General features: G+C 55.0%; 9 protein-coding genes and 1 non-coding gene across 10 annotated transcripts; 5 read left to right on the forward strand and 5 right to left on the reverse strand.

Moving 5' to 3' along the window:
• Nucleotides 1-1,340: 1,340 nt before the first annotated feature.
• Nucleotides 1,341-2,154, forward strand: N657DRAFT_642711 (uncharacterized protein). Its single transcript, XM_062792394.1, has 2 exons — nucleotides 1,341-1,447; nucleotides 1,518-2,154. The coding sequence occupies exon 2, from the start codon at nucleotides 1,619-1,621 to the stop codon at nucleotides 1,982-1,984; it is 366 nt and encodes a 121-aa protein (XP_062649725.1). The 5' UTR covers nucleotides 1,341-1,447; nucleotides 1,518-1,618; the 3' UTR covers nucleotides 1,985-2,154.
• Nucleotides 2,155-5,671: 3,517 nt separating this feature from the next.
• N657DRAFT_670115 (ARF GTPase activator-like protein) lies at nucleotides 5,672-7,525 on the reverse strand (the record flags this gene model as incomplete). The annotated part of the gene is made up of 5 exons (XM_062795521.1): nucleotides 5,672-6,205; nucleotides 6,258-6,970; nucleotides 7,023-7,206; nucleotides 7,256-7,391; nucleotides 7,442-7,525. 5 exons carry the CDS (start codon nucleotides 7,523-7,525, stop codon nucleotides 5,859-5,861), a joined length of 1,464 nt encoding a protein of 487 aa, XP_062649726.1. The 3' UTR covers nucleotides 5,672-5,858.
• Nucleotides 7,526-7,842: 317 nt separating this feature from the next.
• On the forward strand, nucleotides 7,843-9,166 carry N657DRAFT_642714 (TIM21-domain-containing protein). The gene is made up of 4 exons (XM_062792395.1): nucleotides 7,843-8,197; nucleotides 8,278-8,462; nucleotides 8,534-8,588; nucleotides 8,657-9,166. The coding sequence occupies exons 1-4, from the start codon at nucleotides 7,910-7,912 to the stop codon at nucleotides 8,852-8,854; spliced, it is 726 nt and encodes a 241-aa protein (XP_062649727.1). The 5' UTR covers nucleotides 7,843-7,909; the 3' UTR covers nucleotides 8,855-9,166.
• Nucleotides 9,167-9,240: 74 nt separating this feature from the next.
• N657DRAFT_678979 (Bromodomain-containing protein) lies at nucleotides 9,241-10,648 on the reverse strand (the record flags this gene model as incomplete). Its single annotated transcript, XM_062796129.1, has 3 exons — nucleotides 9,241-9,554; nucleotides 9,621-10,486; nucleotides 10,536-10,648. The coding sequence occupies 3 exons, from the start codon at nucleotides 10,646-10,648 to the stop codon at nucleotides 9,241-9,243; spliced, it is 1,293 nt and encodes a 430-aa protein (XP_062649728.1).
• A 1,045-nt stretch (nucleotides 10,649-11,693) lies between these two features.
• Nucleotides 11,694-12,634, forward strand: N657DRAFT_642716 (uncharacterized protein). Its single transcript, XM_062792396.1, has 2 exons — nucleotides 11,694-11,847; nucleotides 11,909-12,634. The coding sequence occupies exons 1-2, from the start codon at nucleotides 11,732-11,734 to the stop codon at nucleotides 12,270-12,272; spliced, it is 480 nt and encodes a 159-aa protein (XP_062649729.1). The 5' UTR covers nucleotides 11,694-11,731; the 3' UTR covers nucleotides 12,273-12,634.
• Nucleotides 12,635-14,498: 1,864 nt separating this feature from the next.
• On the reverse strand, nucleotides 14,499-16,138 carry N657DRAFT_670119 (P-loop containing nucleoside triphosphate hydrolase protein; the record flags this gene model as incomplete). The annotated part of the gene is made up of 5 exons (XM_062795522.1): nucleotides 15,961-16,138; nucleotides 15,597-15,899; nucleotides 15,262-15,537; nucleotides 14,887-15,209; nucleotides 14,499-14,837 (listed from the first exon to the last, which is right to left on the reverse strand). Exons 1-5 carry the CDS (start codon nucleotides 16,019-16,021, stop codon nucleotides 14,499-14,501), a joined length of 1,302 nt encoding a protein of 433 aa, XP_062649730.1. The 5' UTR covers nucleotides 16,022-16,138.
• Nucleotides 16,139-16,564: 426 nt separating this feature from the next.
• On the reverse strand, nucleotides 16,565-16,656 carry N657DRAFT_t55. The gene has a single exon. It is a non-coding gene; the product is annotated as a tRNA-Phe (tRNA).
• Nucleotides 16,657-16,917: 261 nt separating this feature from the next.
• Nucleotides 16,918-17,217, forward strand: N657DRAFT_642719 (uncharacterized protein). The gene has a single exon (XM_062792397.1). It carries the CDS (start codon nucleotides 16,941-16,943, stop codon nucleotides 17,115-17,117), a length of 177 nt encoding a protein of 58 aa, XP_062649731.1. The 5' UTR covers nucleotides 16,918-16,940; the 3' UTR covers nucleotides 17,118-17,217.
• Nucleotides 17,218-19,151: 1,934 nt separating this feature from the next.
• On the reverse strand, nucleotides 19,152-20,395 carry N657DRAFT_284926 (uncharacterized protein). Its single transcript, XM_062786626.1, has one exon. It carries the CDS (start codon nucleotides 20,015-20,017, stop codon nucleotides 19,322-19,324), a length of 696 nt encoding a protein of 231 aa, XP_062649732.1. The 5' UTR covers nucleotides 20,018-20,395; the 3' UTR covers nucleotides 19,152-19,321.
• A 1,720-nt stretch (nucleotides 20,396-22,115) lies between these two features.
• On the forward strand, nucleotides 22,116-23,369 carry N657DRAFT_678982 (uncharacterized protein; the record flags this gene model as incomplete). The annotated part of the gene is made up of 1 exon (XM_062796130.1): nucleotides 22,116-23,369. One exon carries the CDS (start codon nucleotides 22,116-22,118, stop codon nucleotides 23,367-23,369), a length of 1,254 nt encoding a protein of 417 aa, XP_062649733.1.
• Nucleotides 23,370-24,981: the final 1,612 nt, after the last annotated feature.

Raw genomic sequence — 24,981 nt, forward strand, 5'->3', positions numbered from 1 at the left:
GGCGGAGATAGCAGCGTGGCGCCCACTGGCGGGAGCAGAGACAGGACCCCTGAACGCTTGTCAGCAGCTCTGCCACACCCTTTGTTTCTTGCCTATTTTGTTTTGGTTCGGACCCGGCACCTAGCGTGGTGCCCCGGCTGTGTCACACCGCTTCTCCACTGCCGAAGCCCCCGGGCGGGCGCGAGATGACGTGCAGCAACCGGTGTGCCCATCGCACAGCACACCGTCTTTCATTGCAATTTACAATGGAATACCTCTCGTTTCCTTACGTCCCTGCCCGAGTTCGCTGTTCCCCAGCGAACCGCACCTCAGCTCCAGGCAGCCGAAAATCAGCGGGGCTTGGTCAAGAACCGTGCAGATGGGTAGAAGTGGCACGGCGAAGACAGGGGCGCCGCCACTACCCCTCGATATTAAGGTGCGTATTTCGGGTTGAACTCGAGTACGAGGGCCAATGCTACGGGAGGGCTGCCAACTGAGCGCGATTGGAACGGGATCCATTCTTAGCTGACGGCATGGCCCAGGCGAAGGGCGCAGCGCATTCATCAAGAAAGTTAGACCCGGAAGTCCTGGTGTGATGGGTCTCTGCCCCGTCCACCGGTTCTCGTTCCGGTGCCGGAAAAGCCCCCACGTCAGGGACGCAGGGGACAAGCCACTCACTGCTGCATGCGCAACCAAGCAGTCCCGAGAGAATGGTAGACGGGCTTCGCTCGAGTTTCCCAGAGCATCGTCATAGAGTTGGGGAGACACAACAGCCGTCTGCCGCCCAAACCATGTTCGTTTGTGCGAGTGTGGGGTCTTCGTGGGCTTCCCTGAAACCAGCCCGATACCCAGACAACAAGCGAGACTGGAACGAGCAGCCATGTCCGGGCTCAATCTCCCCGCGCCGCACCTACGCGAGCAAATTCGCTGCAAAGCCAAGCAGCAACTGGCACACTTGGGGCGCTCGGGTTACAGTCGTGCGGCACATCCCTCTGTGTTTGGCTGTTGTCCAAATAAGGTTTCGGGACTAAAACAATTCTGACGAAGTGATCGCCATCACCTTTGCTTGAGAACCCCACTCAAACAGAAAAAAAAACACTACAATAGTCCTGGTGTGTTTGTTAGCGTGGAACTTATGTTAGCGCGGAACTTACGCATTACTCCTCATCTTTCGCTTTGACCCTTCTCATGTATATTCGTTCTCTTTATTTCCTCTTCCTCTTCCGCTTCATCTCCATCTCTCCCTTCCTCCTCCCCACCCCCCCCCCCCCCCCTTTTTTTTTTTTTTCAATATCTTTACATTCTGTTTTTTTTTTTCTCTCTTCTTCTCGGTTCACATACGTTCCTTGGTTTTCTTTTACGTCAATCATGCCCCGCCCTGTACCACGCTAACAATCAGGACTGGATTGTACGGTTAGTGTTAGTCAGGACAGTTTTCGCTTACCACCGCCAAGACCAACCCTGTGAGGTATGATCGTTTCTCCCGCCGTTGCACAACCTTAGCATCCACAGTTTGGTCATACGCTAACGTCGGTTAGCGCACCCTCTTCGACTTCGAAGTTACTGCAGGCTCGGCGAATGTGGAGCAGGGTGGACAATCGGGGGACTATGGAGGTTTCCGATTGACACCGCTACGGTCATGCGGACCCGGCCTGAAAGGCTTAAGGCGTCTGTTTGCCGGGCTATATGCGCAAGGCTCCTTGCCTTCCCCTCGCCCCTTTTTTGCCACGAAACCACACCCAGTCTTTCGGGTTGGGGACGTCAGTACCGTGCAGAGTCAGGAACTGTTGCGTGTCAGCCGGCTAAGTGGTTATATTTCTTCTTCGATATCACAGGCCCTTCCGAGTCGGTTCGTGGGAAGGAACTGTATTCGAATTGCTACTCTAACGACCCAGCCGCTGATACGCCGGCCACACAAGTCGACTACGGCGGTCTTACGCAGCACTCTCTGCTCCTAGCCGCAGCGAGGCGATGTGCCGTACTATGCTGCGGATATCTGCTTTGATCGGTTACTTTCTCTTGCGGCAAGGAGCAAAGGGAGCATTCACCGTCGTGCGAAAAGACAGCATACAACAGCGATTAAAGCCTTGTATCTTCCGTTCGGTCCCATCGCACCTCGAATTCCTCCTTCGGATCGGCCATGAGCATGAAATTCCCCCATGGTCTTGTTGCACATTGGCACATGTATCTGGGATGTTGTTGCAATCGTTGCGCATTCGTCCCTTCTTCCATCTTCAAGTTGGTTCCATTCCCATTTCCTCTCTTCCCCCCTTCTTCACTCCCTGTTTTCATGAACATCTCGTGTTTGGCCATTCTGTCCGTAAAACCAAATATGAAAGGGTCAAGGGTTCCTCAGCATTCCCCTAAGTTGTTAGGTCATCAGCGTTTCTCGGCATTCGCCGCGCCTGTCTGCCTCCAGGCAACTGCGTGCACGGCGCTGCTGCAGATGATGTACCTCAATCGACAACCTGTTAAAGGGGTAGTGGAGAGGATGATTTTTTACTCACATTATTTTGGGCCACACTAACAGCGTGTGTGGAGCGCTACTTCGTACATTCTGTGTGAGACAAACTTAGGTAAGGACGGGCGCGCTGCTCCTTCCCAGACTTGCACATGTCAAGAGACACACCCTGGCCGGGCCCCCTGATTTCATACCGTCCTTTGGCCTGGTAGTGCTTTCTGTTCTTTCAATGCTTGATACATGGAAATAATCCTATGCGCGCTTTCACACCGGCTTTTTTGGCGGAGGGAGATGGGAGCCGCGCTGCTTCTTCGACTCCGTGTTTGCGATTGATGGTTCTCGGTGCATTCCATTTGGTTACTTTGAGATTGGGCCCTTTTTCAGAGTATGGCCCTGTGTTGGGGCGATTACAGCAAATTGAGCATCGACTCCCGAAGGGTGGTACTGACTACAGTAGCTCCCCAGCGTGACTCAATGCCGTAATAGGTCAGCCAGCAACGGCACCTGTTTGCGTCCTATATTCGGAGTTTTGCACGGTGCTGAAAGACTGAGGTACTCGTCGCCATGGCCATTTCTGAGTGGATATTCTCGAAGTTGAAAGCCCCTGAGTTAAGCTACCGGATCGGCTCGCTTCCCATGGATATGTAAACGCGGGCAAGCTTGTGGCCGGTCCGGCGTTGTTCGAAATCCAGACCACTGTCATACCATTCAACCCTGGGTCGTTCGTGAGTGTGGAACTTAGGTGTTATCAGGTACACTCTCATCTCCTTTCAATTTAACCTTCTTTCCTCCTTCATTCATTCGTTTATTCATTCCCCCTCTGTCCTTCCTTCTTCTTCTTTCTTCATTCTTTCTTCTTTCTTTCTTTCTTTCTTTCTTTCTTTCTTTCTTTCTTTCTTTCTTTCTTTCTTTCTTTCTTTCTTTCTTTCTTTCTATCTTTCTTTCTTTCTTTCTTTCTTTCTTTCTTTCTTACTTTCTTTCTTTCTTTCTTTCTTTCTTTCTTCTTTCATTCTTCTTCCTTTCTCTTCTTTCTTTCCTCTTCCTCTTTATTGGCTGTTGGTTTCAGAATGGAGCGAAGGTCGCGCCCTTGGGGCCAGATGCTCGGACAGTACTTGGGGTTCTTCTTTACGGCTCCTCCTGCCTCCATTTCACGAAACCTCGATGTTCTCCCGCAAAAAAAACCCGGTTAGATGCGGGCGATTCAGTCGGCCCATTGTCTCTTGCTGCACGCATGGTGCAGCAACCCGCATTCGAGCAGAGGAGAATGCCGAGCAAACACCAAACGCCAGGATCTAAGACGCAATTCTGCGAGAAGGGCATTAGGAGGAACTCACCTACATTTCGCTCGGTTTCCTAGTATGTGTCGTGTTTGTTCAAGATGTAACTATGACCGGAATAGATAGATCTGTTGGACTTGAGGATCGTAGATCGCATGGTTTCATACTCGTACAAGCACGCATTGTTGATCGTGATTGTTGCAAGAGATGACAGATCGCACTGCGGAAATAGTAGACTGTCACCAACCAATGAGACTACAGGCCACACTGCGAGCATGGTCGGCCAGAATTGAAACCTACACAGGTTCGCATGGTTGAGCGTTTGGCCATGGAATAATGACTGCCGACTCTTCAACGCGAGACATTGGAGCATTGAACATGCACGACGGATGCCGGGACCATTCTGTGGCCTATCCGACTCCATCCCACAGAAGGCAGGAAGCCTGCGCAGAGCAGTTGGTCCTGAACCATCTTTCAAGAGGCGTAGTCGAAAGGATGGATTTACATACATTATTTTGGCCCGCTCTAACGAATTCCACAAACTGCCGCATCGAGCCGGCGGCTTGCACCTGCCTGCCGTTTTGAGTCGACGTTGCTGGTGCAGGGATTTCATTGAAGGTCCGAGTCTCCGAACTCAGATTAGATGGAGGAAGATACACCATACAAAGCTCGACAACAATGGGCTACCCCGAGCCGTCTCTGATCTCTTGCAAACTCATGGGAGAATCATGGAGCGGGTGGCGGGGACCACCTTGGCAGTTGAATTGTTACGGCGAGAAAGGAATCGGCTACTTTGCACGTGGGCTGAGGATTCAGATTGAAGAGGTCGTGACCAAGGGTGCACGCCTCTGGCAAAGAACAGTCCGTATCATAACAATTCACCAACCTCGCAGCCCCTTGGCCGAGTGATCACCCTGACTGGCTGAACACAGCTTCCTCCCTTTACCACTTGTGTTGTGGAAGGCGGTGGGCTCGAGTTAGACTCTGTGTCCGCGTCAGAAGGAGAAGCGGAAAGGTCAGCCAGGCCTATTCCCACGCCGGTCCAATAGAGGTGGTTAGCTACGCGAGATTCTCATAGGGAATGTCCAATCTTCTGGAGGGTAAACGAACTCTTGCCATCTGGTAGCTGAAGTTCAAGTTCCAGAGCTGCCCTCATTGTGTTATGTCAACTGGCGTGAGCTCGTTGGAAGGAGGTGGTGCATTGTACACCTGTATATGGCCTACTCATCGCTGGTTGCACCTACAATTTAACCCTGGTTTGTTTGTTAGCATCATGATGAACACATGGCAGGCCCTGGTCAACAAAGGAAAGTTTGGGATTGCAAGGGAGAAGGCAAGAAATGTAGGACATGGGAAGACAGAAAGAGGATACAGAGGAGAATGACAGGAAGAAGGAAGGAGAATAAAATTAAGAAGAAGGGAAAGAATGAAAGAAAGAGAGAGAAGAGGATAAAGAGGGAGAACAAGAGGAAGAAGGTGAATACCGGACAATTTCTTGTCTTGTTCAAGGTTCTCTTACTAAGTAAGTTCCGCGCTAACACACAAACCAGGGTTAGATTGTACATCACCTTGCACGCCAATGATGCCTCCTTCAAAAACATCGTCAAGTGAACTATCCACGCCTTGTGGCGGTCACTGGTTTGAGTAAAATGTCCCAGACGAGACGACATTGAAGGCCAGTTGGACCGGTGAGTTTTGAGTCCCTACGAGGAAGTAGTTCTTGGATGAATATGAGAAGGAAACTTGCAAGCAATAGATGAGCAGCAGTGTCATGACTCGGAGGAACTGGGTGCACAAAGGCCAACCGTAACTGGAACAGAATTTGAGGCGTAGACACCGCTCAGATCAAGAGACAAGTGAGGGCAGCAAGGCACCATGGCCCAGTAAATAAGGAACTCGGCATGCACTACAATCTCCATGCACACTCCAAAGAGGGGCTTCCAAACGAGGTCCTGAGGGAAAAACCGATGTTGCAGTGGCTCACCTATAATCTGTTTCTTCTACCACCACCTCTGGCCCCTTTAACCTTACTGATCTCATGTTTCGAATAGTCTCATAACCAACATGCACACCGGCCTGCACTGTTCATTACAAGCACTCGCCGCCGTCCAACAGTTCTCCCGCCCTTCACAAGTCACCCCTCAACTCCCCAGATATGCCCGAATAGCGCCCTGCAGCCTCCCAGCACCGTCTCCAAGCAATTCTGTTAGTTTTTCTAAATCATCCGCAGCCGTAATGCCAAAGCGCCTAACCATGTCCTTAGCCGCGCTTTCCAAATCACCATAATCCTCTACGCCGGCTCCCTCCTCCCTCTCGGGACGGCCAAAGTAGGCGTTGCTCGAGATGGCCTGGGCTCCATCAAAGTTGTGCAGGCGCGACTTGGCCTCAGCCTGGGCGCCAGCCTCGAACATACCCTTGCCGAAGAACTCGTCGGACGAAATGGCCTTTTGCGTGCCGAACTTCTTGCGGGCGTACGTCTCCTCGTCGTCTGGGCCGAGATGAGCATAGTGTGGAAGAAGCAGCTAAGAATTGAGACTTACCCTCGGCAGTCGCCTTGATCGGCCCCACCGAGCCGAACCCGCCGGCGCTCTTCTGCGCCGCAGCCGGCCTGCCCACCTGCCCAAAGCCCAGCCGGGTCACGCCCATGCCGAGACGCTCCACCTCGGCCGCAGACTTCTCGCGCGTTTTTGAAGAACCGTAGCTACCCCTGGCTGGGCTGACCGGGGTGGGAGAGATGAGGGCGGCGCAAGACTCGGGCTTGGCGGCCGCAGCCTTGGCAGGCGCTTCCTCCTCAGCGTTGGGGTCGTACCCGAGCTTCTCAATGCGCTCGGCCTCCTCCTTGGCCTTTTTCTCGGCCTCGTCAAAGTCGATGGCCACGTCGCCGCCGAGCTTCTTCGCGCCGAGCTTCGACGTCACCTTCTTGGCGCCAAGGATGTTCGCCTTACGCGGACCGGTCGTGCTAGATCGTAGCGCGGCCGAGGTGGTGATGCGGCTCGCCGCGGGCTTCGGTTCGGCCTCTTCGGCCTTGGCGAGGGGCGAAGTGGAGCGAGCAGTGTCTTTGCCGTTCTGCGCGTTGAGAAAGGGAGACGGAGTGCGTCCGGCAATCGGCGGCGTGGCGGTCCGTGAAATTGGCGGGCTCAGCTTCTTAACAGCGGGCCTGCTCCAAGACGAGAAGAAATCGTCTTCCTCCTCGGCAGGGGTATCTCCGCCCTCAGCGCCCGCTTCGTCCGTGATGACCACTTCCTCCGGGTACCTGGCAGGTGTCAGCGCATGCATCTCGGTAACCCAGCAGATGGCGCGCATACTCCTTGGCATCTCGGGCAGCTCTCTTCTTTAGCTCTTCCTTGTACTTGGTCGCGGCGGCCGACGTGTACTTTGTCTTGGGGTCCTTGCTGTTCAGCGCGGCAGAGCCGCCGTTGGACTGGAAGAACTTGGTGGCCGACTCATTTCCGCCCACCTTCATGATGCGCAGCTGGTCCCATTGCCATTCTGCTGAGAGTTAGCCCGCACTCAAGCGGCTGGGGTTGTGGTCACGCACGGTCGAGGTTGGTAGACCGGACAAAGGAAATGTGGACGCCGAGGTTGCGATGGTTGGCGGAGCAGTCGAGGCACAGGTAGATTCCAAAGGGTACCGAGGTCCAAGTCGGGTTCTTCTGACCGCAGTCGAAGCAAACCTGGGGCGCGCAAGTCAGTACGGGTACTCCGAGCCCGATGGCAGGGATACGGGGCTGCTCGCCTTGTTGGCTGGCTTTGACTTCAACTTCTCAAAGATTTTGAGCGACTGCTGCTTGGAGGCGAGGCCGCTCATCTTTGCAGCGGTTTCTTCGTTCTCGCTAGGGCGGAGTTCAAATGCGCCTTGCTGGCCGAGTACGTGTCGCTCGCGCCACAATGCGAGCGGAAAGTTGAACGAGGTGATGTTGCGATCGTGAAATCGGCCGCTTCAGGAGAAGGTGCCAATCCTCCAAGTGGCATCAAAACGTGCCGCTAAGTCCAATATGGGCTAGCTTAAATGCCCCACTTTGAACTGGACGTCTCCACCAGTTATTGCCGCCCCGGCAAGCCGATGCTGCGCATTGAAGCTTCTTGTGTGGAACTTCTCAAAACTCTAGACACGCAGTCGGACAACCGCGCTCCCATCATCGACGCCGGCTTGACGAAAGCCGTCAGCAATGGGCACCGCCAAGCCTCCATGATGAATCGAGTCACGGTCTCGGGGTTGCGGCTCCTCCGTTCTGCGGCATTCCAGCCCAACACCTCTGCCCTCGCAGCGATCCCATCCGCCTTTGTCTACCCGAGTCGCCGATATGCCACGCAGCATCAACAAGCCGGGTCTACATCCGAATCCCGCCGCCGAGCAGTAACCCCTTTCAACGACGACGGCCACGTGCCCTGGACCGAGCTCTCAGCAGGGGAGAAAACCGCCAGGGCCGCCCAGCAGACCTTCAATTTCGGCATGGTCATTGTCGGCTTGCTGTTGACGGTATGGCCCCCTTTAGCCCAACGAATCCACATGCATTAGAAGCACCAACCAACACACAATTTGATTGGCGGGGGAAACAGGGCGGTGTGGGCTACGTGCTCTACTCGGAAGTCTTCTCGCCCGACAGTAAGACGACCTACTTCAACCGCGCCGTTGACCGCATCCGGACGGACCCGCGCTGTGTGGAGCTACTGGGCGAGGGCAAGAAAATTACTGCGTTTGGCGAGGAGACGTACAACAAGTGGCGCCGGGCGAGGCCGATTGCGTGGGTTTCCGTGCCCTTGTTCAGGTGAACCATGGGCCGGAGGGACGCTCACTGACAGAAAACATCTCCAGCTCGACTGCGACCAAGGATGCTCAGGGTAATGAGCACCTCATGATCCAGTTTAACGTGAGTGACTAGGTGGACTCGCAGTTTTGGGTTCGGTTGAAGAGAAACACAGCTGACAACCCCATCAGGTTCAAGGGCCAAAAGGCGCGGGGCGGGTGGGTATGCATCTCGTCAAGCGTGCCGGTCACAGCGAGCACGAGTACAAGTATTTCTTTGTCGACGTCAAGGGCCATCAGAGGATATACCTGGAGAATGCCGATGCTTCAAGAGCCAAGGAGGGAACGGCCAAGGGGGGATTCAAGCTATTTGGCGTGAAGTGGGCTTGATCGCCTGTACAGTATACGTACCATTTCATTTGGGCTTGTTTTCTCGCAGTGGTAATGACCGAGTTTGTGACTCCAACGAGTATAGGAGGTAGGAAGTTGGAACAAGACGAGCTACTGTCCATGGCAGCTTGTCGAGATCATCTATTCGCTTAAGCGTTCGTTGGGTATTACGATGGTGCTAAGGTTACTAATATACAACGCTGATCATACAGTCTGGTCCCTGGGGCCCTCTCACCATCCTGCTCCAGGGCGGGTGCCTCGGCGTCTGGAAAATAGAAAGCGTATAAACCCCAAAGCGTTTCTCGACACACTCCCGAATCGAATCCGGTGGGCATACGCCGGCCCCGGAACTCCTGCAAACAAATAGACAACCCAGCTCACATGACCTAATTCTCTTCGTTCCCTTCCATCTTGGCAATCCACTTGTTCATCTGGCTAAACTTGTCCTCAAACGACTTCTGCAGCTTCTCGCACGCTGCCCACATGGGGTCAGACTCCCGCCAATACGTGTAGCAGTTGGTGAAGATCTGGTTCATGTCGGCGAGGAACTCGTTCTCGTCGGCGTACTCGCGCCGGTCCATCTTGGCCTTCATGGTGCTCAGGTCCATCGGCTTCTTGACCACCTCGAAGTAGTCGGGCACGCCGTCGCGCTCGGGGTCGACGGGGTCCTTGAAGGGGCCGACCACGCGCGTCCAAAATCCTGTTTACCTGATGAGTATCGTGGTGCAGGGACGTTCAGAGGTGAAGAAGAGAGCGAATGTCTTACCAGGACCGGACAGCATTCTCGCAAGAAGGTCGGCGCAGAAGTTAAGCTTTTGGTTGGCTGAGAACTGCTGGGCTCCAGCGACGGCGGCGCTAGTCCGGCGCTTAGACCCGGGTTTCGGCCCTGGCTTAGATCCCGGCAGAGACGCCTTCGGGCCAAGCTTCCGACCGGTGCCTTGAGCCGCAGCCGCTGTCAACGTGCCATTGACTCCAGCATCCGAGGCGCGGCGCTTCTTGGCGGGGCGCCCGTCTGCCTCCTCCAGCTCGGCCTCTGGCGCCGAGCGACGCTGACCAGCAGAGCCGGACGATGCGGGTGTAGCATCGAGTTGGAGGGGTGGGCTCTCCAGCGAACTCATAGTCACCACCAGCTCGCTCAACACCTCCTGCGGGAGTGACCGGGCGAACTCGGCTCGGGACTCGCTCGATCTCATATACTCGGCGGCCCACGAAAGGAGAAGCTTGCGGATCGAGGAACCCTCCGGAGTGTCCTTCCACACCTGAACGAGAAGGGGAGTGGCGGGTATGTGCTGCGTGATGCGGCGACACTCAGCCATGGCGTCGAGCGTGGCGTCGCAGAGGCCGTCGATGCCCAGGTCGTGGCCCAGTTTCCAGACGCCGATAAGCACCTCATAGGTCGGGAGATTGTCAAAATTGGGGAAGACGTTCCCGGTGTAAAGGAAATTCTGGGCATAGGCAAAGACCTCGACCGGGGTGTCGGGCAGTCTCACGAGGTTCTCGAGGCTCTCATTGGGGGACTCGTCAAAGAACTTTCTGTAATATGAGGACTTCGAGCACAAGAAATCCTTTTGAATGCCGAAGGGCGTCTCCTCGGGGCCGACCAATGCAATGACGAAGATCGGATGAGGCTGGCTGGGGTTGTTGTGAGCTTTGGTCTCATGAGCTGTTCACGGCGACTTACAGCCAGGAGAAGGGCTGGGTTTCAGTGGAGGCGCTGGTGTCCACCACAGCATCCTTGACCGTGTCCTCGACCTCGGTTGTTCCGTTGTGCTGAGCAGCTGCGTCGTCAGACATGGTGCCTGTTGAGTTATCAGCAAGGAAGTTCTGATATATTCTAGTTACGAGGTATGAGCTTTGCTGATGGCGGTGAAGAAGCGGGTATGAGGAGCATTGAGTGCAGTGTCAATCCGCCCCTAACATCTACACTCTCAACTGAATAGGGATTCATTATCGATGGAGTAAAAAGCAGGACACTGACCAACTGAGTATAGTTACATGTATGGATTATATCTGCGGCGGAGACAGCAGTGTGCGGATGATGGCCCGGTGTCGTGAGACTGGGCTCGTGCTCTGGACGCAAGAACCGAGTGTCTGGGTTCCCACTTCACCAAAAGGTGGAAAAACTCGACGGACCAACCGCTGGAAGCGGTAAGAAATGAAAGTCTGCAAACCAGAAAAGAGGTCTCAATGAGAGAAGCCCTAATATCTCAGCGTCTAGTCTCGTGTCTTCATGTGGTGAGTGAAAGGATGTGAGGTGTGTGAAATGACATTCTGGCAATTGGCAAAGGGTTGTTGCATGTTTGAAAGCGGCCCCACCACTGCAGCAGTGTGAGGCGCACATGCCCTCAGCAAAGTTTATATCGAAATACAGTGCGCATTTGTCTCAGTTCCCTCTTCTCATTCCTCCATTGTCCACGCAATCCATACTCGCATCATCAAACATGTCGACATAGACTTTTGCGGGTGGTTGCGCATCAATTCAACGAAGAATGGAGGGGGGGAAGCCAGGTGCAAATAAGGGCCATTTTGGGCAAGTGAGTTTGCTACTCCTTAGTTGAGTGGCTGCCAGAGAGAAATGAGGTTCGAGAGGGTGACGACGCAACGAGGCGGTGCTGCATTGGCTAGCCTTGTGGTCGGCCTGAGAGGCATCCAAGGCGCACCCAGCTCTCAAGCTAATGAGGGACTTGGAATTGCTCGAAGTAATGACTTATAAAAGCCTTATATCCCATTATTACCCTCGTCGGGAGCGGATATATGTGATGAGGGACAACTTCATCGTACCTCATGGGTTGTGCTGATTCAAAAGAGGCGTCGAGCTCTCAGCCACTCCTCTCAACATTCAATCCGGACAACGACCTGAATTTTATGCCGCCCGGGATGGGTCAACCTCAGCCTGCGCAGCAGCCCCTCGCTGGTGCGGCCCACTTGTCCGCACAGCATGAGCGCCTGATTCTCGAGCTGCTGCCCTTCAAGGAGCTCCGTCAGTTCCACGAGTGAGTGTCTGCCACAAATGCTCAAATCCTACGAGGCCTCAGGCTGATTGCGGACTGTCAGGTGGCTGAGCAGCGTCTACGTCCGCGGCTCCTGGAACGAGTTCGTCACCGACTTCCTTGCCCACAATCCTCGGGCACCCGAACTCGACAAGAATAAAACGACGCAAAAAGCCAAGGACGCCGTCAACTCGCGAAGCACCCAGTTCCTGATATATCACCCGGACAAGGGCGCTTGGTCCGCCGAGGATCACCACGTCCGCTTTATCGTCACCGTCATCCAGGATAACATGCTGAAGGGCTTGTGGTCGGAGAGCGACTGGAAGAAGAAGGGTCTCGACATTACCAAAGCCGTTTATGAGGTTCTCGCGTTTCTGAGGGCGACCACATTTTACCCTGATGCGAATCCTCCGCTGTACGAGGCGTAGTGTGTTTTGGCCACTCGGGGCTTCGTTCCCCCGTCGTTGTCATGTCCTGGCCTTTGTTCTTTATCACTGTTGTCACCGTGGACTTATTAGAGCAGGCTGTCAACAACTAGCATATAATGGTAGCTAAAGCCGGAGGCTGCTTCTGACCTGTTGATCAATCCTTTATTGTAGACACGGGATATCGATTTGACGCCAGTGGGCAAATGCGGGCATGGCTGGGAGTTCTGAGCGTCGGAGCAGAGCACCGTGATAATTCAAAAAGCAAGCCATGAAGCTCTCCTCGAGCCCGGCTATGGCTGGGATGCTGTTATAGCCCGCATTACACTGGCCGTCCCGTTCCCCTCTCACTTTCCTGCCCCCACTCTCAAACAATCATGCTCACCGAATTCACGCCTGCACACGAGATGGGAGTTTTGAACCATGCCCCGGTCCATTTCATTCCCCTACTCCTCACCTTTCCATGCTAACGACTCCCGTCCCTGCCGAACCGCACGGCCCCGCACCTCACCCGACCCGATCGGCGGTTGCAGGACGCCGGTGGAGGAGCGGGTCTCGGGATAAAACACCGCCCATCAAGCTCCGCACAACATGGGCATACGGAGTCGTCCACATTGCTTGGTGAATGGGGAAGACGAGCACAACCGAACACAATCAACACCGGGACATCTCCACAGGCCCGGCAGAAAAAGACTGTTCGGCAGAACCCCTCCGCCAACAGAAATGCACCTACTGCAGCTGTTCTTCTTGGTCAGGATGAGGCTATCCATCATTCGGTCTCGTCGCCCACACGTGGGGTGAATCGTTCGACCACCGACTCCCCGATCACAGTTGCGTTGTTGCGATACGGTAAGGTAAACCAACTTTGTAACCACACCCTTCCCGGATCTCGACACCGACCGGCCAACCTGTACGTAACCACACCCTGGAATTACCATACCAGGCCGTTGTTCGGTACGGATGGAGACAGTCAGCAGAATGTTACGCTGAGAGGCGAGGTGGTATCCAAAATGGGCTGTGTCATGGCGTGTATTGTATTGTACATGGCGGTACCATACGCCAGGCAGCGGTAACGAAGCGCAGATATGGGGTGCAATTGGCGGCCGAGCCGGATCCCAAGACCGAGGTTGAAATAGTGTGCATCTGCACGGTGACAGATGGGGAGACGGGGCCAGCGATTTTCAGGGTGCTGCCGGGGAAGCAGAGCCTGCATATCCGCTGTATATCATTTACTGTAGTATGCAGGCGAACCATTGGGGTCAAAACGTTTCAACGGCAACCGCCTTGACATGTCGGAAGACTTGGCCGGGTTGGTTGTGCTCTTTCATGAGACGAACCATCTTTTTCAGACTGACGGGCTAATTTGCCGAACAGGGCGCAGAGCCTTGGAGCAAGAAGTCAGTCTGGTGGTCCCCGCCTAACACGCTGCTTGAACGGGTCCATGAACCCCCTATCTTGACAAACGAGATCGATCTTGAGCAATTAAGGTATGGCACAACACGACACTCAAGTCCCGCTAGCGATCGACTTGCAGCACTCCTGACAGCCTGAATCGGTTTGACCTTCACCGGCTGCAGCTCCCCTCTCTTCGCTTGTTCGGCGGTCCTGCCATCCAGCACCGTACGTTCTGGGCGTCGCAGTTGCGGTCTTGACGAATCCTTCCACAACTTCATCTAAAACTTCCGATTGATTGCCATTGCATCCGCCAGCCGGCGGAAGCTAGGCCATACCGGTGGACCCGGCACCACTTTGGCGCCGCTTGAGGTTGCTTCTGGAACAACTATCTGCACTGCTACCCACCCCTCCTAACGGCCCCTTGATGCTGCGACATACCGAACATTTCTCATTTGTGCGAGAAGCACAATGATGATGCAAGCACCAAGACAGCGAAACTGATTGGAATCTCACAGTTCTGGAGAGGTCGGTGTGAAACCGCTCGGGCTGTCTGAGCAGGTGTGAACGCATCCGAGCGCCAGGCATGTGCGCTGGAAACCCACAAGGTTGCCGGGCGGTTGCACTGAAGCCACACAATTGGCCCTCTCCATTTACGCGGCCGCATCCGACGAGCAGCCGAGCATCTGAAGCCGATCATACCTGTTCGCTGACGGCTTCCAGGCGACCATCAGCAGATTGTCGAGTTCCATATGGAGGCTAACCCGCCGACATTGTACGGGGATGTTGCTGCAGTTGGTATGATATGGAAGACTCGGGAATGAGCCCAGCGGCGCTTCAGGGGCTTGGTCCGCGGCCTGGCCGGCTCTCCCCATCGGTTAGGTCCTCGCCGTTCTCTGGCCATTGACCTTTGTCTCCAAGGGCATCCAGAGGCTGGTCATCAGTTATCTTGTCTTCGTCTTCACTTCCCGGCTCTCGGACGAGCAAGAGGTCCTCGCTTCCCTGCCACTGTGACGGCATGGGTGGCAGCTCCTCGTCATCGTCCCAGCCGTAGGACTCATCGTCGCTGTCGGCGATCTCAAAGTCGGTATCCCCAAGCTTCCGCTTCGGCGCCGGGTTAGTAGTAAGCGTGGTTGACTGCTGGGTATTATCGTACTCGACCGGAACCAGGCCGCGCTGCGTCGGTCAATAACCGGGCAATTCGACCAAGCCTTGTTGCGCTCACCTTTTCCACCCTAAAGGCGTAGACTTTATTGAAAGAGTGCGTTACCCCCTTGCCATTCAACTTCTGGATCGCCACCAAGTGAAGCCCGCGTAACTCGGAATCTGTGCAAAGCCAGTTGCGGAATAAGACGAGCCTGGTCGACATCCCCTGCTCCCACACATTGGCATTGAGGGCCGGGATCAGGGTCGCACCACGTTCGGCCTGCATCTTGGTGGCACACTGCGTGAGAATCACAACGGCCAAGTCTCGCGTTGCCGCAAGCTTCTGGAGGCTGCTGACAATGTACTGAAGTACCTGCAGGCGCCTTGCCGTGGCCGAAGGTCCTTGCCGTCGACGTCAGTCTCACCAGCGCGATTAATTCAGGCTGCGGCATACCTCTGCTGCCCTTTGCATCGGTGGCCGGGCGTGTTTCAGGTAGCTTTGGGAAAGCATGGTTGACCAGGGCAGAGACTGAGTCGACCACTATGAGAGCGGCCCCTTGTGGAATGAGGGCGGCGGTAGGTCTGCAGAGTAGCGCAATCAGGTGCGGCAGGCTCGGGCATGTGTAGTGAGTGAAGCCGTCTAAGCGATCGAGGCCCGCATCTTCGTCCCCTGTGGCCCCGGTGGCGACAACAGTACGCAGGCGCTCGATGGGCAAGCGATGGAATCCGTCTGGATGAGGAGTGAGCAATCTGCTGGCCAAGGATGCAGGGAACACAGGCTGAACAGACCTACCCAGACAACCCGTCGGCCTTCACCGAGACAGTTTGAAGCCAGCTGAACACTGAAGCAGATCAGCAGAGGAACGGTATTGAGCCTGAGGTTTGCAGCGTACCCGAACGCCGTTTTTCCGACACCTGGCGGACCCCAGATCTCTGTCACATGGCCCTTCTGCACTCCCGTTGGATGGGCCGCGTCTTCCAGGGCAGAGCCGAGGGCGGCATCAAGGGACGGAAGGCCAGTTGCGATGAAGTTGCTGTCGCTCCCTTCCAACTCTTGCAACGCCTGCGCAGCCGACACGGTAGGAAGCCGATCTGGCGGTGTGTCAGTATTTTCTAATGTGAGGGTCGGATTAAGAGGAGGGCAGAGACATACGCATTGATGGCAGATCGAGGTTTGAAATGTCGTGGCCGTGGATTGCGTGATAATCCATCATCGTTCTCCTTCTATACTTACGTCTGCATACGGGAATGATTGCCAAAGTGCCGGGCGGTTCCCAGGTTCAATGATGACCTGCGCCGTCAATAGTCGGTTTGGCTTTTATGGAAGTTGTCGCTTGAGAGACTTCACGTGCATCTCGGAACATAATGCACTGCTGGCTATCTAATCATAACAGCTACAGCTTCTATTGAATAGCAAAAGGGTTAGGGTTTGCTGTGTCTTGGCTGCAACAGCAAAACCGAGATATGCGAAGGCCCAAAATGTAATCACCGCATACCGAAGTAGATGGACAGCTAAGAAGGCAGAACACAAGATTTCTGTAGAACAAAAGACAATACGACCTCTACATTGATTCCCGGAAGTTCAGTTCACATTGGGATACCAGTTCTCCATACTACTACATCAACTTATCTACAGATAGGAAGGAGTACTGTGGTAGGGTCACAGCTTCGCAACTAAACATTCAAACTGAGCTCTGGGTTTACTTCACAAGTATCAAAGCCGGTCACATGACAGGTGCGATGGCAAAAGTTAAGTGTGCGGTTTGTGTGGATCGAACACACGACCTTCAGATTGAGTTACGGAAGTTTCGACTTCAGTCTGACGCTCTCCCAACTGAGCTAAACCCGCCAGTACTTTCTAGCTTTGATTTATTAAGTTATAGAGAAATGCCCTAGAAGGCGGAAAGATATCGACTTGTCAAGTGCTATATTGTACGCTGCCTCAGAAAGGTGCGAGCGGTGTTAGCAAATATGAAAGTGCAAATCAAGACTGGTCCCCAATATACTAATGGAAGAAATAATGAAAAGAGACGGTAATACGTGAAGTTCAAGTAAGACCTCGAGTGTCTAATCAGGTGCTAAGTACCTGAATATAACGCTACACCTCTAGTCACAAGCTAACCTGTCACCTGTATGCCTTGCTCGGTACTTGCGCCTACACAGTACTACGGGTCTGACGCTCTCTCAACTACCTACCAGCAGCCAGATTGTGAGAATACCGAATTCGGGCTCTACCTTGACTGTCCGTCCAATTCACTTGAGGACGAAGCCAAACCACACTCTGGCGATGACGGTCCCCGAGGAACCTGAACAGTCCATCGAGTCTTCACCGGCAAACAATGCTCGCCGAGAATCCACTTCTCATCAGAACAAGACCACGTGAGATCTCCTGATCGTCAGATGATTCATCACAATGGAGTCGGCAATGAGGTCTGCAATAGGGTCTGCATTCCCCCCTGAACAGGCAACCAATATACTCGAAGCCCACATCGACTATGACGCTATGGGCTTTCCGCAGGCCACCAATAACGACGGAAATGGCAAGGTTGGAGACCCTCACATGCAAATCTTCCCCGGTCTCATTCCGGATCAAGGAGCGGGCGGATGAACCGCTGACGCTTTTGGTAGAGTACGGTAGCATGCCGAACCCCAGGATCGATGGCCCCTTGCTTTGCCGAGGGTACGGATACGGTAGAGCTTCCTTCCAGCCGACTATGATCGCGTTCTTGTGGGAAAACGTCGCCAGCTATAGTTTGACGCCATCAGATCAGATGTTCCTCTATGTCAAGCCGAAAGAACAAAAGAGAGTCTCAAATTTCAGAGCCAGCTTTAAGCTGTCGGCACCGCAGCTCTGGCATTGGCTTTGACTCAAATCCCTTGGGAGTAGATAACGTTATCGCTGGGCATTGTGAGGCGAGGCTCAAAAAGTCTCAATAGCCGGACATCAATATCACACGGGGCTGGCGCGGAGATTACAGGTGAGCAATGTATTTCGCCCTATCTCGGATGAAGGTGGACGGCTGATAGGATCCAAAGGGCAATTTCCTTTTTCACCATGCTGCGACACTCATCCACTCCGGATTTGGACCTCTGCCATGTGATCGCAGGGGCAGCTGCTGGTTCGCCCGCACATGTCAATCTCGCGGTTGAGCCGCGAAAAGCTGGGGATCCTGTGGGGTTGCTGAAAGCCCACTCCGACCACGAAAAGCCGGAGTTCCCTGCCCGTAGCGGGCCCGGTTTGTGAGAACCGCCCCAATCCAAAATCTTCCAAGAATGTGCCCAGGAATCCGAAACTTTGGCCTTTCGCTGACTTCGCAGACTGCCCGTCTCTCGTCCCAGGAGCACGGGAAATACAACGCGAAGGTCCCGCCTCAGGGATTGATTCGCCTTGGCTACTTGCCTGCGACGCCCTACATACTGTGTCGGAATTTGAGGGCCACAGGTCCGCGAACATCCTCCTCGTGTATACGTCCGTATCCGTAATGCGGAAGGTGCGATGTATTTTTCTTTCCAATTCCTGGCTTCATCAACCTGGAAGTCTGTCACGGAGTTTCTGGGCATGGCTTCAGGTTTTGGGGGCCCACACTTCTGCAACTTTCACCTTTGCACAATCCACTGTGGACAACAACCGAGCTGCACCAGATGCACCGGGATCTGATTGCGGCGCTACGCCGGCGCTAGGGAAAATCTCTCGCAGTGGAGCACAGCCGCCGGAGAATTGCGAATATCTACCGCAGTAGACTGGTGGATCGATCTCCGCTGCATGTTAGCCGCCGCGCCATGAATGCTGGCTCAGGCCAAGTGTCAGGACACCCGGCGACAAACATTAGCGAGCGGCATTGAAGTGTCAAAGGTTATCTTGTATCCGTACGGCCGTTGGCGTTCTCAGATGAGGCACACGTATTTGTATGCCACTTGCTGCGTTTCCTGTGTCGTTTCGTCGTCCTGGCGGATCCTCGGTCTTTCTGTGGGCCACGGCAGTTGCAGCCTTCTCGAAATTCTGACTCGTCAGATTCATCCTGGCCGTGCTGCTCGCGCTTTCGGGCTTGTGAGCTGGGCTGGCGACCGAAATATGAAAATTGTACTGTATCCTTTTAGCTGGCCTGCGAGGTGCACGTTGCTTGTGTTCATCCGACACGCTTCTGATAAGTTTTCCCTCCTCCTCACCGGATGAGAACGATACGGCAAAGCCGGGCCGAAGGCCCAACACCCATACCCTGCACAATGCTGGGCTGTCACGTCCGGCTGAGTCAGAAGCAAGCGCGAGAGCTTTTCTTTGTCCCGTGCGCTTTGGAGAGGTCTCGGCCAGGCGCCCTCGTCATATCTGGGGTCGGAAGGAAGACGGTCCCCGGGCCCTGGTTTTTGACACGTGGGGGAGGCCAAGAGAATTCTTCGGATCAGATACCGATTTTTTCCTGCTGCACAACTTGGCACAACTCAGGACACTGCGCTGGTTTCACGCATAGAGAAGCTTTCTCAGAACGAACAGCAAGAATTTTGCGAGTTGCAAGCAATTACCGATTCCGGTTAACGTTAGGTTGATGAGAGACGGCAGTCCGCGATCCCGAAGCCCATTTCTGTTGTGGACCGATGAGACAGAAGATGACCCGTACACCGTGATTCCGATGCAGACGGATGGAAGCGAAACCAGGTGGAAAGCCTTCCAAGGACTCATCGGCCCTTTTGGCTGCCCAAAGACAATGGACGATGTCCTGGTTTGAAAGTTGAGGCGTGATACAACCTTCAGATTCGATACGGGCAAGTTTCGACGTCAAGCGGCCTGTGCAACCCATTGCAACCCCGACGGTAACCCCCACGCAGTTTGGGGTTTGAGCCACGACATGAGCAATGTCGACATTGGACGGCGCTATTGTTGATACAACCGTCCTGAAGCAGCCCCTGAGAAAATGGCGTCCTCGGTAAGCTTCATCAGCACCGACTCTGGCCGCTGGTTCCCGAAAGCCTGCCCTGAATGTGGCGCGCTTTATCTCTGATGAAATCGTGCCTAAGGTGCAGAGGCCGAGCTTCCGTACCCCGGATTTTGGCTTGGCCATTTCAGGGTAACAGTGACGAAATGAATGGGACGACCTGGATTTGCCAAGTGCCTCCCCAAACCATCCTCGGCCGAAGGGTATGAGACCAGCAGGACCGCTGCAATGGCTCATTGCCGGCTTTGTGTGAGAAACGACAAGTCGATGGATGTATCTCATGATGTCTGCGGTCCTGGTTTGTAGGATAGTTATCGAAGAGCGGCCGAGCCGTGCTGACACTTCCCCACACTCCACAGATTGCGTCGACGATTCTTATCTCATTCTCGAACCACCCCCGACACTGCTCCAGACACATCACCCTTCGTGCTAGATTGATATCGGAAGGAGGATAGAAAATCGGAGGAGACGAAGAAGATCCTATCTGCTGCCCCGGATCCGATCCCGGATCCTGCAATATTTTAGCGTTACCGTTCATCCTCTGTGCGGAGCAACCAAACCGGACCCAACTTTTGTCGATTGGGTACTCCGTATATGAGCGCTCTCCGCAGACATGGGCGGCCTTCTTTAGCCAAGATCTGTCGGTCCGGCGCTCGATGACCGCGGCTGGCTGTGGAATGCTGATGAAAGAACCAGGGAATCTCGTACGAGCTTTCCATCCCCATCCCCGGATGTGCAACTGTCTAGCCTTCCTAGCGTACCGGATTCTTCAATCTATCACACACACTGGCAAGTCGGTATCACAGATGGGTTCACCACAGGAAGCCTGACATCTTGGCTGTATGCAAATTGGCCGTTCAGCTCCCTAACAAAGACTCAGAAGAGAAATCAGATAGATCAACTCAAAGCCAAGACGCATCTGAGCCCAACCAACTGTTCCACAGCTCAGCCACCGCCCACACCGCCCCGGATTGCGCAAATGCGTTGTTCTGGAGAGGCAATGGATACCTGGCCTCGCCCTGGACTGGTCTGCCGCACATGACGACAGTTGGCTCTCTGAGGATGGACGCACTCTGTTGTTACCCGGTAGCTGAGTTATGGATTGTCGAAGGGAGGAGGAAGAGAACCTGGAAGTCGAGAAGAAAGGAGGGGATGGGGGCGGTGCTCTACAATTTCGTGCCTTCCTTTCGTGTATGGTATGGAGCGTTGTTCCTTCCCGTCAAGAAACCTGCCTTTCGCAGCCTGAGTTGGAAGGCGCTCGTCGGTTCTTGTATGACGGCAAAACTTTTCACCAGCGCATTCCGGCCAGCAACACAGGATGGGGAGAGGACAGGATATGTGCGCCGCGGCTGCGTACTTAGGTGCAGTTTGAGAACCTTCTTGGCTGTGAGATAACTGACCAAGGAAAGGGCGCCACAGAGATCAACAACTCGTGGGGCCTAAGGTAACCATGTTTACCAGATGATCGTGTCCCGCTGATCCAAATCACACTGGCAGTTGCTCAGAGTTCTGCAGTCTGCCCACCTAGTCTGACCTGCGACTTCGGGACGGCCTGTATCGCGAAAAACCCCACGCTTGGCCTCTCGTTTTCTCTTTGGAAGAGCCACCCCACCCCGCCAACACGTGTAGGAGTTCACACCACCGAGGGGCTGCAACGTAAATTTCGCAGTATCGGTACCTCCCTACCACTCGCCGTACCTCTCCGACCTTCTGCTCCCGCAGCGGCCAAGTCTTGACATATATCACACCACCTGGCCGTGGAGGGGCCGGGCGTAGAGTTGCAGATGCTGCGGGACAGATCGTAAAGTCTCCCAGACGGCAGGCGAGGTACTGTACGCTGTACTGTAAACCGGGTCAAGTACGGTACATTTTCAGCCAGGTACCGCTGACATCTGTTTTTTTCTTTTTCCCCGAGATTTCCCCTTGGCACCCAGGCCCTCTGCCCTGTCTCCTCCCCCGTATCCCCGGCCGCTGTTTTTCTCACCCCACATCCAGGGCTTGCCAACACCCCCCCAATGTCGGCCCGCCCGCGCCATTAAAAAGTGCCGCTGCCCCCAAACAAGCCCTTCCAGTTTCTGTTGCTTTCCCTATACAGCTTGAGACTCTCACAACGTCAGCAACCCCATACGCCGAGTCCGCAATATTCACCCGGCTCAGACATCGCACGGTACGCACACCGTGTCAGATCAATTCCGAAAAGCCCATAAAATCCTGCTTCAAGGACGACGTGCCCGACCCAGCACAGTGAAATAACAATACATTATCGCCCCGAAACTTGTCTTCCCCGGCTGCCTGCAGTGTGTGCAGCTCGATTGGAGAGTACAAAGGCAGCATAGGCAGATTCTGGGTACTTGAGGGACCCGTTAGGGAGAAAGGTCACATGCAACGGGCAAAGTCTGCAGTGGATTTCTCCAGCCTGCTGAACCCAGAGGTCGCGGCGGAGACGAATCCCATCCTGGCGTCACACCAGCAACAGGCGCAAATACAGGACCAACAGGCTGAATCGGACATGGCTACCGCTGGCCTTATCCGTCCCAACGGGCCCCTTCCGGCGGGGGCGCCGCCCGCCGAGCAGCCCACCGAGCTCCCGCGCCCTTACAAGTGCACTATGTGCGACAAGGCGTTCCACCGGCTGGAGCACCAGACCCGGCACATCCGCACCCACACTGGAGAGAAGCCGCATGCCTGCCAGTTCCCCGGCTGCAGTAAGCGCTTCTCTCGGTCTGACGAGCTGACGCGCCACTCGAGGATACACAACAACCCCAACTCGCGGAGAGGACACAAGGGCCATGCCCAACACGCCAGCATGATCCATAGGATGCAGCCCGAGGCCATGGCACCCCCCCCTGGGCCAAAGATGATCCGCTCGGCGCCTCCCACAGCCCTGCCGTCGCCCAACGTCTCGCCTCCGCATTACAGCTCCTACCACCTCAACATGCCCCCGCCGCTGAACCTAAGCCCGTACAACCGCGATGCTCTGGGCAGCCGGAGCGGCCCGGACATGGCCATGTTGGCCAGGGCCGCCGGCCAGATCGAGCGGGACAATGCCCCCGGTCCGCACCACTATCCGCCCTCGAGGCAGCATCCCTACTACGGCAGCGGTCTGCACTCGGCGCGGAACCCGTTGCCCGGTCTCGGGGCGTACCACATGTCCCGCTCGCACTCGCACGACGACCACGACGACCACTACGGGCACGGCTACAGGCAGGCCAAGAAATCGAGGCCTAACTCGCCCAACTCGACGGCCCCCTCGTCCCCCACGTTCTCTCACAACTCGCTCTCTCCCACACCGGACCACACACCACTTGCCACGCCAGCCCACTCGCCCCGTCTCCGTCCCTACAGCGGCATCGAGCTGCCCCCGTTCCGCAACTTGAGCCTGCACCACACCCCTGCCTTGGCCCCGCTCGAGCCCGCCCCCGAGGGTCTTGCCCCGCCTCCCCAGCCAGCGCCCAGGAGTAGCGGCATTTCGCTGACCGACATCATCAGTCGGCCTGACGGCAACCAGCGGAAACTTCCAGTGCCCAAAGTGGCGGTCCATGACCTTCTAGGCCCGACCGACGGGTTTCCCCCTAGCGGCAGGAGTTCGTCTTCCAACAGCATTGCGGGTGGCGATCTCTACGACAGGCTTTGATTGCGAGGGGGATCACCGCGCGCGACATTTGAGTTCGACAGCCTCCGACGACATGACTCACGACTACCCTGGGCAAACTATAGAGGATATATAACCACTTTGGCGTTCGTTGGTTTTTTTTTCTGTTTGAATTGCTCTTAGCAGGAAGCAACTCTACTCTTAATACTGGCTTGGAAGCCTTGGACATCAACACAGCGGATTGTTTCAGTGTCGGTATCTGGGATTCGGGACGGTTAGACATCACCACTTCACCTCTTCCTCTTTGGACGGATAGACTTGGGCTCTCTGCTGTGCTCGGTTCCTCCATCATGGAGCAACGAAAAAACACATTTGTTTCCTTCGTTTTCAATCAGGCTTCTCTGGACGACAGGCTTGCTGGGGTTCAGGAGACCGCGACAACATCATCAAACTCTTTCTTGTGTGGCTTGGGAAAAACAGGTAAATAGACGGCCAACCAGCGGGGAACCGGATTTGGCAGCGAGGATCTTCCTGCATTTGTATTGTATCTTTGTCGTATTTATCTTTGATGCCGCCTTGGTAATACGTACCAGCGCGTCTGGCAGGATACAATTCTGGTACTTTGCACCCTCGGGCTTTGTTTGATCCACAGAGCGTGTGACCACGGCAGTCACCCAACACACTTGTGCCACCTTTGGGCTCGCAGGTTTTACCCCCAAGACCACCCGGGATACTCCACGTTTCAGCATCGTTGGCGTTTCTGGGGCTGGGCCGCGGGGAAGGCAAAATTTTACGGGATCGTTCCCACAGATGGCGTGTCTGGGGCACAAGCGAGGTCTGCTTGGAGTTAGTACACGTCTTCTTGTCTGTGCCGCCTTGCTGCTCGCTCTATTCCGGGCTCCAGGCTGTCGATATATGTGTACTTCTACAAGTAAGCTACATCTCTATCCGCTCGTCGCTTTTTGTCCATGTTCAGCGGCGGTTGACAGGGGAAAACTCTCTATGATGTTGAACCCACTGGGTCGTGCAAGTAAGTGCGCTTGGTTAGACGAGCGGAATCGCCGTGCGGCGGGTTTGTGGGGGATGCAACACTGACCTTACGTTATGGCTCACCCTAGCCGCGTACTACACTGGGCTGAAGGTTATTTTTGAGGTCCGTCCGCCGAGTGACACTTGATGTAACGTACAGACAATGTGTGTAAGGTAACCTGGGCTAGGGCTTGGCTGAGCGGTCTCCTGTGTCCGACGGAACACACCTATGGCGCCAGCGATGGCGAGGATGATGTCGAGTGGGATACTTTTCCAAAGTGGAGCGGCCTCCCGCCGTGTCAGGGCATCCTACCCTCCCCTCGTGCCTCACCGAAACCCCATCTTGCACATTGATGATTGGCCCATGGTTTCCTGTTGGCTCAGCCTCCCCCAACGCAAGTATGCTGACGAATGGCGTCACGGTAGCGTCCGATGCTGGCACGCAGGAGTCGGGCAACGTGCCATAGGTTGACAGCCGACGTCGTGTCGTCGTCACGTCAGCCCCTTCCCCCTTTTCGAACCCCGGCGACCCCAGGAAAAATTATCCGGTAGGGAAACCAACCAGAGCCCGGGTCTGGAAATCGTGGGGGTGACAAGGAGCCTCGCAGAAAGTCCGGGGTTGCGG

Source organism: Parathielavia appendiculata (genome assembly GCF_033297405.1).
Source record: "Parathielavia appendiculata strain CBS 731.68 unplaced genomic scaffold N657scaffold_3, whole genome shotgun sequence".
NCBI lineage: Eukaryota > Fungi > Ascomycota > Sordariomycetes > Sordariales > Chaetomiaceae > Parathielavia > Parathielavia appendiculata.